The sequence below is a fragment of the Crassostrea angulata genome, chromosome 2, assembly GCF_025612915.1.
Source record: "Crassostrea angulata isolate pt1a10 chromosome 2, ASM2561291v2, whole genome shotgun sequence".
NCBI lineage: Eukaryota > Metazoa > Mollusca > Bivalvia > Ostreida > Ostreidae > Magallana > Magallana angulata.
In genome coordinates, this window is record NC_069112.1 from 59,855,322 (window position 1) to 59,873,296 (window position 17,975).

A 17,975-nucleotide genomic window follows, 5' to 3' on the forward strand; every position below is an offset into this window, starting at 1 on the left:
TGTCCATATTATAAGTGGAAAGTGTAAAAAATTATTTTTCCTTGATATTGTTATGTTGATTAATATAGGTAAGCGGTATTTTAGAAATGTGGTATTTTTGGCCACATGGTCATTGTTTCCATGGCAACAACCAAAAATAGACAAAAACACTAAAATACCAACAAATCATCAAATATATAAAAATAACAATGCATATCAACATAAAATTTTGTTAAATTTGAAAAAAAATGATAACACTAAATTTTGCATTTATTTGGAAATCAGAATGTCAAAGTATTATTTCCCAAATTGCTTTTTTTTTTAACATTTTTCATTGTAAAATTTAAAGTATTTTTAAAAATTAATTTCTCTAAAAAGCAACCTGAATTTGTTTTGATTCTATATTAGATAAAAAATTCTTACATTGGTTTATAAGATTTATCAGTGAAAAACGGTAGTCAATGTGTATAAAAGAAATATCAATAAAAGCAAAGTAACCAAACTTTGATTTTGAATGTGTAATATTACCCCCCTTTATGGAACTCTTCTGCGGCGGAGGTTCAATTAAACTAACAGGAAGTGGAAACCAAACATGTTGTCTGCTCAGTTGGTTGTAGTCTGCTTGAATTTGCAGAGGACTTAAAGCAACTTGTAATGGTAGGTGATATTTATTAAATATGTCTGATCTATGCCAAAAATATTTAATGTAAAACATCTATATTGCTTCATAAACGGATAAAAAATTTGACTTTTTGATTGACTTTACAGGGAGTTGTGGTTGCTTGATGTTTGTTTAAAATTGCAGAGGAATGACATCTGATTCAACTTGTAAATGTAAGTGTTGTTCCGTCAACATATGTGATGAGTTTAGAATAATTTCAATTAAATTGTTAATTTCTAAAATAAAAATACACTCTTTACAAATTTTACATAGATTTTTAGAAAGAATTGGAATGACTCATGAACTTTGTCTTAATTGTTTAAATTGTCATCCGCTTGAAGTTGCGGAGAAATGACAGCATCTATTGAAAATATGTGTATTTTTGTCAGTATGTTGGATGAATTTCAAATAAGTTACCAGTAATAATGTAAAGCATTCATAAATTAATGCAAATTTATATGAAAAATACATAACCTCACCCCTATCTCTCTCTCTCTCTCTTTCTCTCCCCCCCCCCCCACCCACTAAACATATAAAAAGACAGAATGTTTATTATACATTCTCTTTTAATGGGCAATTTTAATTTTCAATTTTTAATTCCAAATCAAGCCTCCATGATGATAAGATTACACTATCATAGTTAGATTCTCAGATGTATTACATGTATGTTTGTTTTGGAAATACATGAAAGCTCAATATCAGTTTATAACAAGCTTTTATATTAATAAGATATCTTGATCTCTTTTAGATGGAAATCAGTTTGTCTTTAGCTTAGCTTTTTCACACCGAATGATACCTGTGGATATATACAAAAAGACCTGGCCAAGACATATTATTCCTATGCCATGTTGTAATCTTTTCATAGATGCACACCTCCGACAGTTTTCAATTTGTAGGAGTATAAAATCAGAATCAGAATTATTGAAAATAAGGGGAGGTTTCTTCAGTGAAGATGATGAAATACTTACCATCTGTCCAAAACACAGGTATGTGACATGTCTTATGAATGTATCATGTTTCATAATATGGTTATGAATATCAGACAATTAAATTCAAAGACTTTAAATTAAACACCTTTATCAATAAGAACATGTGATTAGTTTTGAAAGAGTTGCTTGTAAATCTCTGAATTAACAGAAAAAATGACCCATAGAAATTTCCTTTGCTTAATAGTGAATTAGAATTTTCTCTCTATCATTTTCTCTCTATCTCAAAGCATCTAATTTAATTGTAGTAACTGTGCCTTCAGTTTGACAATGACAGACACTAGCTTGCAATTGACAAATTCATATGTTGTTTGCTTTGTTTTGTTTTTAATGTTTTGAATCAGGAAAAATAAGTACAGGTATAAATGGACTGAAGTGTACATAATTACTTGTACTTGTGAATTTAACTAAGGGCATTTCCTTATGTAACCATCTCTCTGTCTTTCCTCACTTATCTTTCTCTTCTTTAAAATTGATGTTGCAAGATATATCTGTGCATTACTGTGAATCAATCAATTATTACAATGCAGATAGAGGTAGATTCTTTCAGATCATCAAAAAGTTTGGCATACACAAGAAACTTAATCTACCAGCATTAAGTCTACAGATTCATACTAAGTCCAAAAATGTGAAATAAGAAATTGCAAAGTATATTTTAAGATTTTGACCATATTTTTTTTATATTGAGTGACAATTGTAAAACTGTCAGTAGAACAAAAATTAAGCATAAGTAGACATAACTGGGAATGTAGAATTTAAAACAAATATGCCTGCCAGATTGATTATATCAAAAGTATGTGTAAAAACTTTTGATTGTATCATTACTTGACCATGCAGTGGGCATTTGTGAAAAAAAATTAGTTAAGTAATGATAAACACATTTACAAATGAGTTTTAACATCTTATTTAGATATGTTCGCAGCATTGTTAAGGCGTCCCGATGCTAAAATACGTCTGGAAAACGATATTATTTGAATCATGGCAAAAGTAATTTTACCGGGAGTATTTCTTTAAATCTATGTTACATTTATTGACATCGATGTTAAACATTATATTTGATGCATTTTTGTGACGTCACATGTATTTCGTAATCACGTGACAGGCGAATCCTAATATTGCAAATGATCTAGTTAAAACGCATCGGCGCAGGTGATTAATGACATTAAATCATACATATTTTTAAGAAAAATCCTTTGTTAAGTCATAAACTTTGAAGTTCTTGCTTGGGAAAGAAATAGATATTTCGTTTATAGAAGATATTGTTGAAACATTCCACAAAATCATCAAAATAATGCACATTTTTACTAATCAAAAGCGATTTACAAAGAATTGGGGTAGATCCGTAGGTTTCCGCAGCACGATTCACATTGGTACTTATATTCTCTACCAATTTTACGTAAAATATTCTAAAATTGTGTTGATCTTTCACCTGCGCCAAGCTGGTTTTACATGCATTAAAATTTCTTCATTCAGTTGTTTACACGTAGCAGGGAGAGTTTCCAAACCACTAGTTTATAAATAGTCTTTTACTTAAAACGAAGCTGTAAAACTGCCGATTATTTGATACTGGTTTTTAATATGAATTAATTCTGTACGTCTAGAATTAACTGCAGCATCTATATAAAGGAAACATGCGGTATTATACTGGTTTGATATAATTCACTTTTAACGTTAAGATACATTCCCTGAGAACTATCGACAGGAATGCAGATCGTGACGTCAAAGTTAGTTATGACGTCATATCGTATGAAGTACAGACAAGTGACTTTCTACATATCGCATCGGGAAGCCTTAACATGCCCGCGTTCTTGGTGTTGGATGGAGGTCAAGTAGGATGTGTTCCCTTGGATGGACATGTAAACATCAAAGCAAGAGCAATTCAAAAGGAACCATAACAAAAGAGCAGCCACTCTTGCTGAAGAATTATTATGATTGTCTTATTAGAATTGGTTAAGGTTTGTCAATTATTTTTGTTATTATGGCATTGAGATTTAAAACACAGAATCTTTATTTCTATATTCTCTCTCTCTCTCTCTCTCTCTCTCTCTCTCTCTCTCTCCTCTCTCTCTCTCTCTCTCTCTCTGTTGATAAATAAAGCCTAGGACCAGTAGTCTGTCAAAATATATTGACCTGCAAATAAATTTACTTGCCCCCATATATCCATATGTGTAACATTCAAAATTGATTACAAATTGTTTAAGACATTTGGCTTTTAAAATATTTACAAGTCCATTATACTTGTGTTCCCTTGGATGGACATGTAATCATCAAAACAAGAGCAATTCAAAAGGAACCATAACAAAAGAGCAGCCACTCTTGCTGAAGAATTATTATGATTGTCTTATTAGAATTGGTTCAGGTTTGTCAATTATTTTGGTTATTATGGCATTGAGATTTAAAACACAGAATCTTTATTTCTATATTCTCTCTCTCCTCTCTCTCTCTCTCTCTCTCTCTCTCTCTCTCTCTCTCTGTTGATAAATAAAGCCTAGGACCAGTAGTCTGTCAAAATATATTGGCCTGCAAAACAATGTACTTGTCCCCATATATCCATATGTGTAACATTAAAAATTGATTACAAATTGTTTTAGACATTTGGCTTTTAAAATATTTACAAGTCCATCATACTTGTCAATTTATATAATTTCACTGGCAGGAATAAAAATTCTTCTGGGCGCAGTCTTCGGACCACTTAGTTTTTGTAATGACTGATGTTACAGTCCAAATTAAATAAATTCTTTACTGCGAGCGCTTTCAGCCATGTTGGCTCTTCAAACAGTTACACAAAATTAAACGTAGGTAATCAAATAATTGATTTGCTTTTTATTATCTCACCTGAGCTGAAAGCTGAAGTGAGCATTTCTGATTACTTTCTGATTACATCCATATGTATGTCTGTCTTTCCATCCATCTGTAAACTTTTTGCATTTTTGACTTCTCTCAAGAACCATGCACTGGGTCAGTTTTAACCAAGGAATATAAGTAGAAAAAATCTTTTGAAAAGTCTTTTAAAAAGGGATTTGATGTTTAACTTAGGAATATGTGCAGTAAATTTTAAAGATAGTTTTAAACAAGGTATACTCTTAATTGTTATTTTAGATATTTTGTTCTGTTCTGATACCATGAAGTTAATTTGATGAGCTATTGTTGCTCAGATTAGTGATGTGGCTTCTTGGCCTCTTGTTTGAATTTGTTAGATGATATCTCCATCATTTACTGTAATAGTTTTTCAACTTTTACAGGAGTGAGTTCCAATTGTAGAAAACATCTTGTAAAAAGGATGGAATCAGATAAGGAGAATACACAAGGGAAAAATGAAGTAGACACATATCCAGTTGGTTCTGCTTAAGTTCTTCACGAAGGATGGGCTTTGAAGTCAAAATGCGAGTGATTCACTGAATCTCACAAATCTTTCTTGAAAGTTTGAGGTTGTAGAAAGCAGTGGTCATAAACTTGACCCAGAAGATGTAGCCTCCGAGATGAGAAGAGTGAGAAATGCAGAAGGAAAGTGCAATTTCAGAATTGAAGAGTTCCTTTCAGGAAATCAAGTTTCCACCTATTTCTGCAGATTGGACTTAAAAAGGAGGAAGATTCCTGTTGTGATCAGATGGTTGGAGAAAAGGACCTAGAAGCTGAAAATGATTTGGACAATTTTAGAAGCTTGGCCACTTTATCATTTTATTAGAACTTCTGATTTACTATTTTTAGGCCACCCGAGTCACTCAGGTGACCTATTGCTATCTGTATTTGTCCGTCATCATTCGTTGTACATTGGTTGTTAACTTTTGAACATTTTTAGCTTCTTTTTTGAAACCACTGAACCAATTTAAACCAAAGTTAATATATGTACTAAAGTACATACCAGGTATATATTTATGATGAGGATGAGTGCCTCTTCCAAAATTGGGAAGTTCATGGCCCTGGGTGAGGTGTTCTGGTGTTAGGGTGGGGCTCTAAATGCAGTAGTTCTTTGAAAATCTTCTCCTATGCTCCTGGGTATTAATCCGATGAAATAAGTATATAGTTATGATAAGGAAGAATGCCCCTTTCAAAGTTATGAATTTCATGGCCCCTGGATCAGGAGTTTTCTTGTGAGGACAGGGCTCTAACGATTATGTATAGGGTAGGGTGGTGTAATTTTTGCCCAATTATTTTTTTGTTCCTAAGATTTGTTCAATTATGTCACTGTATGTTATGCTATGACGTTTTGATAATTTTTTTTTTAGAATTTCAAAAGTTTATTAGATTAAACTATCACGGAATAATAAAAATGATTTCATAATAGCCCTATAATTATAATGCACATGAATATACATTGAAAGAGCCACACTGCAGGTACTCAGGTGACCGATAAGAACCATGGGCCGCTTGTAAAATGTAGTATTGTTTGTGTGCTATGTGAACGCATCATGTATATTTTCAACTGAACCTCTTCACTTTGAACTGTTGAGGTTAGTCATTGTAGATGTCATAAACGGGGGTGATAATTTTGTTAAAAAAATTAGGAAAAACAAATTTAGGCAATGAACAATCTTTATATACTGTAGAAACACATATTTTCGTTGGTGCAAAATTTCGTTGTTTTTAAACGAAATAAGATTTCGTTGACATTTAATTTCGTCATATAGTATTATCTTTGTATGCATTAATACTTGGTTTAAAAACTCGTCATGGATTTAATTTCGTTGATTGATACTGCCAATGAAAATAACGAAATTTAATCCTCGACGAATATTTCTTTTCTACAGTACATGTATGATGTCCATCTCTTAGAAGCAAGAAATATTTAAATAACTTTTTATGTAACCAAGTCAAAACTTAACCTTAAACAAATTTGTATGGTTAAAATTGCATTTCTATTAAATTAGTAAGTTAGAGTATATTCTGCTGTTAATTTTGCTTAACAAGAAAACAAATTCAAACAATTAAAAAATTACCGCTATGTATAATGGTAATTTTCTGTTAAAAACACTGATTAATTTATCAAAATTATAAAGTTTGTATCTCCGTCAAAGTGTGTCCTTCTCTCTCTCTCTCTCTCTCTCTCTCCCTCTCTCTCTCTCTCTCTCTCTATATATATATATATATATATACAAACAGATAAGTGTTGCCATACAAATCCTTTTCATAATGTGTTTTTTATTATTTTGGTAAAGTTTTTATGAGTTTTAAAATTTAAACATTTCATTATTGTAACACATAAAGTGTGTGAAGGCTTATAAAACCTATCTCGAGTCTGATTTGAATGGCAAAAATGTGTTGCTAGGGAGAACAAAATGTTGCTATGGACATGATTTAGAAAAACTAAAGAGAATGGAAGTGATTGGAAAGAATTAAATAATAATGTTTTTAAAATATCAAATATAGATACGTACAGTCATTAAAAACGTATTCTAGGTCTGATTTCTGTGTCAAAAATGTGTTGCTATGGTTAAAATTATGTTGCTATGGAAATTATTTAATTGAATTAAAAGGAAAATATGATAATAAAATGTTCTTCTCATAATATTTAAAAAAAATAATATAAAAAAAATCTACATACATGCAGTTAAATAAACGTAAATAAATTAATGACGACGTGTCAAAAAGGTGTTGCTATGGACAAAATTGCGTTGCTATGGACCTAAAGCACAAAGAAAAAGCATTTAAAAGTAAAAACTTAACAATTAAGTCATATTGAATGTTTAGTTTATATTTACTTTTACTTATACATAATTTTTATAGGCTATGTAGAGGGCCAACTGAAATAAAAATGGTGGAAAATTGCAAATATTCATCATTCTGCTAAAAAAATTAGGAAAACCAACTATCCAAATTTATTGCTTACGTACATAATATTGACAACTGTCATTATGCTGATATAATTTATTTTTGCAGAGGTCGTTGGTTTTTTTTAAAAAAAAGGGTTTAAAATGTATTTGTTTTATGACAATACTGTATCTAGTAAAACATATCTTCTTCTGGTTGTCATAGCAACTATGATGTCATTTCATTGAATAATAATTCCATCCAAATTATATGATACAAATGACTGTCTTTTTAGGTAAACTATTGAAAAGGTACATTTTTAACTCTAAAGTGGCCCATTTTGTATATTTAGATCCCTATTTTTCAAGGATTTTGTTCACTAATAGACAATATGGAACAAAAACATTTGTTTTGTTGTCATGGAAACCAAGCAAAAAAAAATATCACTCAAAATTTATTAAAAATTTGTTATTTGCTTCTCCTTTGATGACTTAGTATGGTTTTAAATGATTTTTAAAATTTTCACTTGCGAAGCTCGATGCTTACTGACATTGTCTCTCAAAATGCATGTAATAGTCCTCGTATTTAAAGCTGACATGCCATAAATACGCATTATTTCTCTTTTATCTCCGACTACCGCCATATTAGTTGTGGCTCATCGATACACACCCCCTATATACATGTATCTGCATTCAGGCATTTCATACACCCGAACCTTGAACGAAAAGACGTGTAGAAAAACGTGTTGAATATAAATAATATAACAACAAGTAAACTGGCAAGGTATATGTCAGTGAACAACGAAGTAGACAGACTGAAACCAAGGCACAGATACTTAAAAAGTCCTCAATAATTGTAGACCGCTTCCTGGGTTGTTTCTGTTTAAACATTGTAAGGCCAATCACTATTTTTTGTGGAAATAACTAGTCAGATTTAGTGCATTTTTCACCATAGTGATTTCTCTAAGATTTCTACCCTTCTTAATATCCGCGTATTTTTCTTGATTGTTCAGCTTTTTAGACGACCCCCAGCTAATTCCCTGCAAAGGGTTTACTTTCCATACCGTGCACATGCTACAATATCACATGTCCGAAACTTACTGGTTAAAAGTCTACTATGTCCCAGCCACCTTTTTTTATGTAATTTAACGCCAATCTATAACTTGCATTTCATTGTGTGAAGTCAACACAACAGTCATAGTCGCAAGTTTCGTATATTGCAAATCAATTTAACAACTATAAATATTTCTGAGAGAGAAAAGGATGGGAGAGAAAGAAAGAGAGAATTAACCTTCATTACAGAGTGCCCCTGTGAACTCGAAAGATCCATCGTTGTTATTGCACGTTCCTCGGTTGTGACATGGATTATCCAGACATTCATTAATATTTTATGAAATTTTATGACTCAAAACATTTAAACCTTCAGTTTCATAAGTCAGACATTGAAAGAAACATCGTATTAAAAAAGGAGAATGATTAATATTGTCTTACAAAGCGCGTCAAAATCATAATATAAGAAGAGTTTATAATGTTACTTTTTTGGTTTGATTATACCGGCATTTTAAACATGACCCAGATTTAATCAATACTAATAATGCTCTCATAAATATTTCGAACTAGTCTGTTAAGAAGCTGTTTGTACTTGCATAATTCGTTATTTTTGTTGATGTATATACAGCAAAATGTGCCACATACGTTAAACATGTGTGATACGTATGTGACCTCACTTACGCTTATCGTGATTTAAGTAACACATGTGTATAACGTATGTTAATGAACATATGTGAAACGTATGTTACACGTGTGTTAGACATACGTGATACATTCCATACGTTTTACGTATGTGGATCCAACGTACGTTTTTCATATGAATTACATACGTATCACATGTAAATTGCTTTAAATTTAATTACTTGAATTTTTTTATTTTTTTTTTCAGTTCATTCTTCATATACTTCATCTTGCTGCTTGAATCACTTCAGTTGATTACTCAGATACTTCAGTGGATCTTTGGAAGCATTGATTTTGCTTTTCCAGCTACTTGTAAATTTAATTTTGTAAAAGAGTATCTTCAGCTTAATATTTTGGCAAAAAAGCCCTATTCACAACAGAATAAATAAAGATAACAACCGTAGATACACAGGGCGTAACACATTTTCTAGTTCCTTACCTTCATCACAAATTATCCCGGTCCATCCGGCGTCACATGTACAGTTGAATGAGCCGGGTGTGTTTATACATGTGGCTCCATTGAGGCAAGGATCACTCTGGCATTCATCAACATCTTGAAATATTTAAATGATATTAAAATGATTACAATGACTTGATCAACTGCAAGTTTTCTTTTTGGAAACGCGGACGTTTTTCTACATGCGTTGACAGGACAGCCGATGCCTAACTTTGCCGTTTAAGTATAATATAACATACAAGAGCTGGACTATCGATTAATAGTCTTCTTTAATAATATTTGGTTACCCTAATAATATTTTGCATCTCACGTTTTAAAACTGATGGACAACAAATGATATCAATCTTAAAAACAACCACCAAAATAGAAGTTAAAGTCAAAACATTTAAGGCTTTGAATGCATTTTTTTCATATGATAATCATGTGAAACATTAAATACTTCAGTATCAAAGAAAGCAAAAGCTTATTTGATGCTTTATACGTTGCCTTAAATTTGATACATACAATGTAATACAAACTGTATACAGGGAAATCTTTGGCCACGTTTTAATTTCGCTCCGTTTGCGCCGTCGTTGTCAGCGGGCAAATTCAAGACTGGACGAATTTCAATATTTGATATTATCTCGCTTTAATCACAACTGTGTCTGGGCGAATTTAAGACGGGGCGAAACCGTTTGCAAGTAAAAGGGGCGGAAATAACCCTGTATACAGTAACAGTATTACTCAATGAACATAATTTACTAATACGATATAAATAAGTTTTTAGACTTATATGGCTAATAGATGTATAGGCGAAAACACAACGATAACAAATCAAAGAGAGAAGAGGGTACATATCAAATTTATTTTAACGAGCCAGAATTATAAGCAATTGAGAGAGAGAGAGAGAGAGAGAGAGAGAGAGAGAGAGAGAGAGAGAGAGAGAGAGAGAGAGAGAGAGAGGGATTACCTTCATTACAAAGTGTCCCTCTCCAATCATGTGCACACATACAAGTGAAAGATCCATTGTTGTTACTGCATGTTCCTCCATTCTGACATGGATTGCTCAGACATTCATCAATATCTTTTAAAATTTAGAATTAGAATAAATTATGACCAGTTTTGCTTCTTTTAACTAACATAATTAAAGATGCACGGGTTTATATTCGAATTTATATTCAACCATTGCGAATATGTTATCGTAAACATTGTATATGGAGAAACTCTAATTTCACATTTTGCTTAGAGATGTGCTTGCATTGTCACATATTAATGAAAATAAAAAAATCATACGAGGTTGAAAAATATTCTCCATACAAAATCGATTAACTAAGTTAAGAAAAGTTCTTTTGCTAGCATATTATTAATGAAATGTCTGCGTATGTAAACCCGTTAGTAGTAAAATTTTCATCAGATAACAATTTTGCAACGACAAAAATTGAATATAATAACCACATTAACAGCCCTCTCCCCCCTTTTTTTAATAGAAAAAAAAACCTTTTTTGTATATTATCGACATTATTATGATATTCGGTCATATTTGATACACAGTTTAAATTTTGTTAAAAAACCCCCCAAAAACTCTGCCTTTTTTTCTTTTCCAAATCAATATATAGTAACATGTACACGTTTCATACTTTTTAAAGGAAAAAAAAGTATTGATACATTAATTACAGAAGATATTCGTATTTTAAAAAGACGTAAAAGCAAGGTTCAGACATAGGCTTATCATCTTCCATCTTTTTTAGAAAATATTAGGTACTTTCCATAATTTGAATTGATAAAAGCCTACGACATTGGAAGAATCAATGTTAAAATTTATGTGTGCTAGATTCAAGTGCAGACCGGAGAAGGTTGTGCCTGATAATGATTTTAATGCAGACCAAGAATATACATTGCAAAAGGTACAGAAAACAAAAATGTTAAAATATTCAATACGTGTAGATATGAATGCATTGTTTTTTCCATGGTTTACGTATATCATTATTAAAACGATTTTTCCTTTAAAAATGTCATACATACTTTAGTGCGAATTTTTTTGCGTAGTTGTACGTGTTTTATTTCATGTTTATTGGAACATTTCAATTGTCAATCAATTTATTTACTTATACAACTGTTTGCAAACATTAGGCCTAAAAACACTTTCACTGCCTTGTTCTAAACTGTTGGCATTGCTGGTGCCGTGAATGTGGCTCAGTACTCGTGATATCGAAAAACAATAGTAAACCCGTTTCATTTTCAATGTTGTGTTACTGGAACCAACAAACTTAATTCCTTGGTTTCATTTACAAGATTTAAAATACAATTTTTCATTCAAAACTAAAGATTAATAATTTATTTCTTCACTTATCCGAATAGCATATTCACCTGTACAGACAATGTTGTATTTCCACTCTCCGTTTGACTGACAGTTCAGACGTCCTGAACCAGACTGGGAGTATCCGTCAGAACACGAGGCGTGTATCCTCCTGTGTATACCAATGGCGTCCTCACGTCGTGTTGTATTCAAGTTTATTCCTTTTTGATCAGGTATTCCACAATCTTATGAATAAAGACACACAATTAACAATGTAATCTTTCACTGAAATTAATATGATTAATACCTATGATAAGAGGCTACATTTTACTTTTACAAAAAAGACACGACAATGTTGTCAATTTTTCTAGTCTTTTGTGATATTTTCTTCAACTGACAGTTTGTTTAATTAATATTTATATCTAACAATTTATACTCCTGGAAGTATTATAGTATATTGTGTTAAATTAAAACATAATACTTGTCGACAAACGGTCTTTTATATATTTCGTTTAGATTATTTATTTTGTTAAAAAAATAGCTCTCTTTGACACTTGACATTTTTCCAATATGCGTAAGGAAAACCAATTATGTACATGTAACACGTGTATATTTTTAATGGTATCTATTTGCATTAAAGAAAGGTACCGGATGATTTTACCTGACAAAACACATTCAAAAATTTTTTCCTCGGAATATCTCTTGTGTTTACATGTCTGGTTGATTTCACAGGTTGAGTTCGAACAAGCTCCAGCCAGCTCCTACCAAAGTAAAACAATAATGAACACGAGAGTTCACTGTAAATGTAACTTATTTAACCTATTCTTAAATGTTTATTGTTTATATAAATGTACAGTTTATATGTATATTTGCGTAATTATTTAAAAAATTGTATGCAACAGAGTTTTGAAGGTTTTAAAGTGGATCACTAAGATGACAAATTTTACAATATTGTTTTATTATAAACCATTTTTTATAACATTTTCTAAGAATATTTTAAAAGCCGATTCACATATTCTATTTCATTGTCAAATTGGTTGAGACTACCATTTAAAAATCTCTTTTCCTTTTTTTTTTGGCTATCAAACTGTTTTTGATGCCAGAGGAAATAAATATATCTGGCTTGATTTTCAGGTTCGTGTGTATTTTCGATGTCAACAAACTGTCTTGCATAAAAGCGGTTTAAGTTTCATATCACGTAGCCAATCCACGATATGTATTGACTTTTGTTAAACTGGTCGACAAAATTTATTGATTTTAGTTAAACATGCTTTATTGCGTCAATTTTTTTTTTAAATCATCCAATTAATTTATGCATCAATCCTCTTGGTATCAATAAAATATAGAGACTACAAAGATGTTTTTTTTCTGATCGACTGCTCTCAGTACTTTGATGATTTTACTAATTTTCTGCTAGCTGCGTCGACCTGCGTGGCTGCAATAAATGGCTGCAAAATGAATTTTGTTGAATGTGATGGTAGTTTTTATATTTTTGCATAAATTGTATATAATTAAAGTGTCTGAATTATTACTTTCGAAGCAGCAATAAAATTGTGCTGATTTCTGTATCACGTCATTTGATTAGGTTATCGCGATTTTAGTGAATACCCACAGTGTACATCAGCTGATTAATGTGTATGTAAGCTGAGATAAGTGCATATAAGCTGCAATATGGGCGATAAAAGGGTCTGTATCTGGTTTGTAAATTCAACCTAACTACAAAGTCTTACGAGCCTGAGACGGTAGATAAATGTGTAGAATAATATGTGCATGTACTGATTATTTTGTTTGGTAAAGTAGTTAGTACGCTGACGTCATGGAACGATGTGTTCGTTGAACAACGCTTACAGCAAATTGTCACTCGCACTACAGTGACTATTTAATTAAATCATTAGTTAAGATAATTGCAGATAAGGCAGAGCAGCCGAATCCGATTACGATATAGCCGGCGGGTTTGCACCATATTCAGTATTCTCGTTATTGGGTGATTAATTAAGAAACAAACTGCAAGTTAAAAAGTTTACCGGGATATGAACTTGGTTGGTCACGTAATCAAATCCTGTAGCCCGAGGGGCCAATCAGAAGATCTGATTACGTTAATCACATGGGTTGAAAATGGTAACTCGTTCAAAATGATTAAATTACAAAATTTAATTATCATAATAATAATAATATAGGAAAAATATTTGCCAATGTAAATATTAGGGACTTAGCCAACAATTACTCTCCACATCGTACACATTTAAATGGGAAACTAAATAATTTATAATTCTAACTTAATGTTGACCTACATATGATAGTCAGGTAAAACGTAAAAGATTACACGGACAGCTTGTCTCCTGACTCTCAACCTCTAATCTAAATCTTAAACTCTGGCTTTGACTAACGCATCTAAAGAAAAAAAAAGAAAAAAAATTGATTGGCGTGACTCTAAATATTTGAAATGTATAAATTATCCAACCAGATAATATTTCTTTAATCGCCCAGTTAAACGACTATCAATTCACCTACGTAAATCGGCTGACTGTTATGTTATTACATTAACTCTATTAGTGTCAAACACACATGTAAGATGAACACTATTGCCTTACAATCCTCACTTTCTAACAAATATATTTTCCTAAAGCTATATTTGATTTCTTTGATCTTCTATTTCTTTGTTACAGTTGAGACAAGTTCGATAAACATTTGGTTACATTCTAACACATCACAATCAGGAGGAATTTCCAACAAGCTTAAACTGTAGAAAATAACCGCAACATCCAAAATATACATTTTACATGGTAATAACAAACTCAGAAACGTTACACATGTCTAGAATTGTATCGTTTATTTATGTTTATAAATGATGCAAACCATGAAAAAAGCAGTGTATTTATTCATCAACAATTCATTTTAAATGCTTACTTTGCTAAAACTTTACAATTAAATTTAAGAATATCAAGAAAGAACCCACTTAAAGTTAAATGAACTGTTTCCGCCACTTCCTTTTTCACCATGAGAACGGTAGACCAAAAACGCATTAAAAAAAAAAACATTTACTTTTTATTGACGATCTCTTTTTTCATTGCAGATATAATATTTGGTTGAATCTTAATAGTATTTTTAAGCAACTCAAAACGCTAGAATTGTTGATGCAGATTTAAAAAAGAAATTAAAACTTCAATCTTGATTTTAAAATCATAATAAATATAGGGAATATAGGGAGCTATCAGGAAAGAAAACCATATCACAATACGATGGTTGTTATTATGTGTACTCTTTAGGATGACGTATGTTTTAATATATGACTACCAATTGAAAACAAGTAAGCCAAAAATCATATGATTTTGAAGTTGTTTTCAAAAGATACAGGGAATTTCATTTTGCATGAATTGGATTTACGGAACACCATTTCTCATTTCCACAACGTCAGGTGACGCCGAACTACTGATAGGCAATTTAAACCTGCCACTCTTTCTCAAAGTAAGCATCTGTTAGTCCACACACTTTTCATGCCATTAACCTATTTAAAAAATTCTCGTTCACATCATTTGTCAAATTTTTGTTCAATGTCTTTTGTGTCAAATCGTAGATTATGTAGGTCTGAGAATCTCTGTCCACGCAGTTTCGACTTTATTGATAAGGAAAATGACCAAAACTTATTGTGATCTCTTACATGTATTTGGTTTATTCTTACGCGGTTAAATTGTACATTTTCTCAATAAGGAAAATGCGTACAAAATGCTAAACAATTAAAAATTGACATGCTCCGTGAAACATATCTTATCAAAATAATTAATCTGAGTATTTTTTAAGGTGCATTCAAAAATAAACTAATCTTTACATATTTCTTAGGAAATACGTCACGATTAAATATGAAAAGGTTCGTTGGTATTATGCGAACCTGTCCGCGAACTTTTCTAACAACCCTCGTATTCGTAATATTCAAATAAATCATACTTGATTCGATAGCTGTGTCAGAGACGATATAAACAGGTTAGTTGATAGTAAATAACCATTTAAACATATTTACCTTAGGCCAGTGCCCCCTTTCACTGTATACCCATCCAGCACTGTCCATGTAGTTAGTCTCCGCTGTCGTCTTATTTTCGTAATTGATTTCACAGTAATTAGCCCCTTTGAAATAGTTGACTGATTTACACCGTGGTGTCACCATACATTCCGTCACACAGTCCAAGAAACTGACTTCTGTAAATGACTGGATCAGTTTCCTGTCCAATCTGTGTCCTCGCTGAAGTTGAGAGAAGCCCGGTTTTAGGCTGCCATAACACGGCACAAGGACGGTTATTAAAAGCCACGGACATCGGAAGATTTGGAACAACAACATTGTACTATATAAAGATATAGCTTTCCTCCCTATCTTGAACAGTGCGACTTACGCTTCATAATAGTAATAATTTGGACAACTTTGTTTTTCATATAGAGTTTGTGATGTACATTTTTGATTTATTGATTAATATGTAACCAATAGGCACTTAAATGTTGAGGTAAATAATTAATCGGTAATCAATCACTAAGGAAAAGAAGCAATTTTGTAGTTTTTATTAATTTTAGTCAATCTACCTTTGCTAAGGTTACAGTGAATCTTGAGGGACTGTTATGTTCCTTTAATGTAGTATTCTGCACTTATTATCACATTTTATTTATTTTCTTTCTCTTTCTCCCCTTCTATGTCTTTACGCTATATTTCTCCTTCTTTATATATATATATATATATATATATATATATATATATATATTCTATATTATGTTATTGTGACGGTGTGATTTTTATTGGGTACGAAATACTTTGCAATATGATCAATTTTTGATATTTTTTAATACACCAAATATCTGCATAGTTCTTAGTTTTAGTTATATTCAGTACTTTTTCTATACATTAATATCATACGTGTTCATACTTAATGCACGTTTGATAAACAAGTCAAAGATTTTTCACGTCTTTTATCAATCTCACATGTATCCATGTTTACGTATGTCAAATATTTTAAAATCTGGATTAATCCTTAACTCGTATTTTTTTTTTTTTTTTTGATATGTTAATATTCATTAACACGAGCAGTGTTCCATTGAAGCAAACGTTCCGAAAAACTACTAGTATACCTTTTTCTACCTTGAACAACTTGAATTGAGCAATCTTAAATAATAACGTGGACGGTATTAGCTTGTTTTTTTTTTAACTAGATTTTGTAATTCACATTAAGGACGATGTTTACACAGGGGTTGAGTTATTATAAAGTTCAGTGTCATGAGCAAAATTTGTGCTTAACACTAAAAGTATTTATGAAATGAAATATTATTGACAAACCATTCGATATTTTACTTTATTATGGAATTAGGCTCAAACAAAGTTGGACAAAGTTATCAAAACAAAGAAAATTCGGACTAAAATTTTTAGATTTTGTTTTTCACTGAATATTTCTGGTAGTACTGTAATATTCAAAGAAAAGATTTTTTTTGCTAGTAATATCAATATTGCATATTTTCTGTTGGTTTTATCTCACTTTTTTTTTAGATATTCGAATGGCTCACACTACAAATATATTTTAAAAAAAGATAAAAGACACCATATCTCAAAATTTTGATCCTTGACCTTACATAAAGTTTATGCCTGCAGAGTAAGGTCAATATACCTAGTTTAATGCTATAAATGTTTAAGTATTATCATCATTCATTTTTTTTTGTAAAATCGAATCAAAAAGGGTAGGAATTTGAAAACTATCATTCACTTTTTTTGAAAGTGAATGATAGCACTACCATTATAGAGACCAAACTTTACACATAAATTGACTCAAAAATCATAACCTTAGACATTTTACATATATTAACTGTGTCAAGATGACCTCAAGCATTCTCAATTTGACCTTGTTTTGGAATGTGGACCTTTTGTAACGGAAGCAATTTTCGCCACAGGAAATGTTTCATTTAAATCTAATAATTTGGATCTATGATGACCCCATTCTTCATCATGAGTTAGGAATACAAAGAGTCCTGATAGCAACATTCTTTCTAACTATTCTGCACCATGTGTCAGTTTTAAGTTGTTCCATTAAAACTGTTGCAACCACTTAGCTTGACAAGGACTTGCTTTGTATTCCCTAAGACATGAAAGAACGTCTTTTAACTCTTTTTCGTG

At 31.3% G+C, this 17,975-nt stretch overlaps 1 protein-coding gene and 1 pseudogene across 1 annotated transcript in view; one reads left to right on the forward strand and one right to left on the reverse strand.

Moving 5' to 3' along the window:
• LOC128173287 (neurogenic locus notch homolog protein 1-like) overlaps nt 1-16,212 on the reverse strand; it is a 47,239-nt gene extending 31,027 nt beyond the window's left edge. The window contains exons 1-5 of the mRNA XM_052839001.1: nt 15,852-16,212; nt 12,498-12,597; nt 11,908-12,081; nt 10,511-10,624; nt 9,544-9,657 (exon numbers count right to left, since the gene is read on the reverse strand). Coding sequence (XP_052694961.1) covers nt 9,544-9,657; nt 10,511-10,624; nt 11,908-12,081; nt 12,498-12,597; nt 15,852-16,166 — 817 coding nt within the window. The 5' untranslated portion in view covers nt 16,167-16,212. The remainder of the gene's footprint in view (nt 1-9,543; nt 9,658-10,510; nt 10,625-11,907; nt 12,082-12,497; nt 12,598-15,851) is intronic.
• On the forward strand, nt 789-5,017 carry LOC128173323 (uncharacterized; annotated as a pseudogene).
• Nucleotides 16,213-17,975: the final 1,763 nt, after the last annotated feature.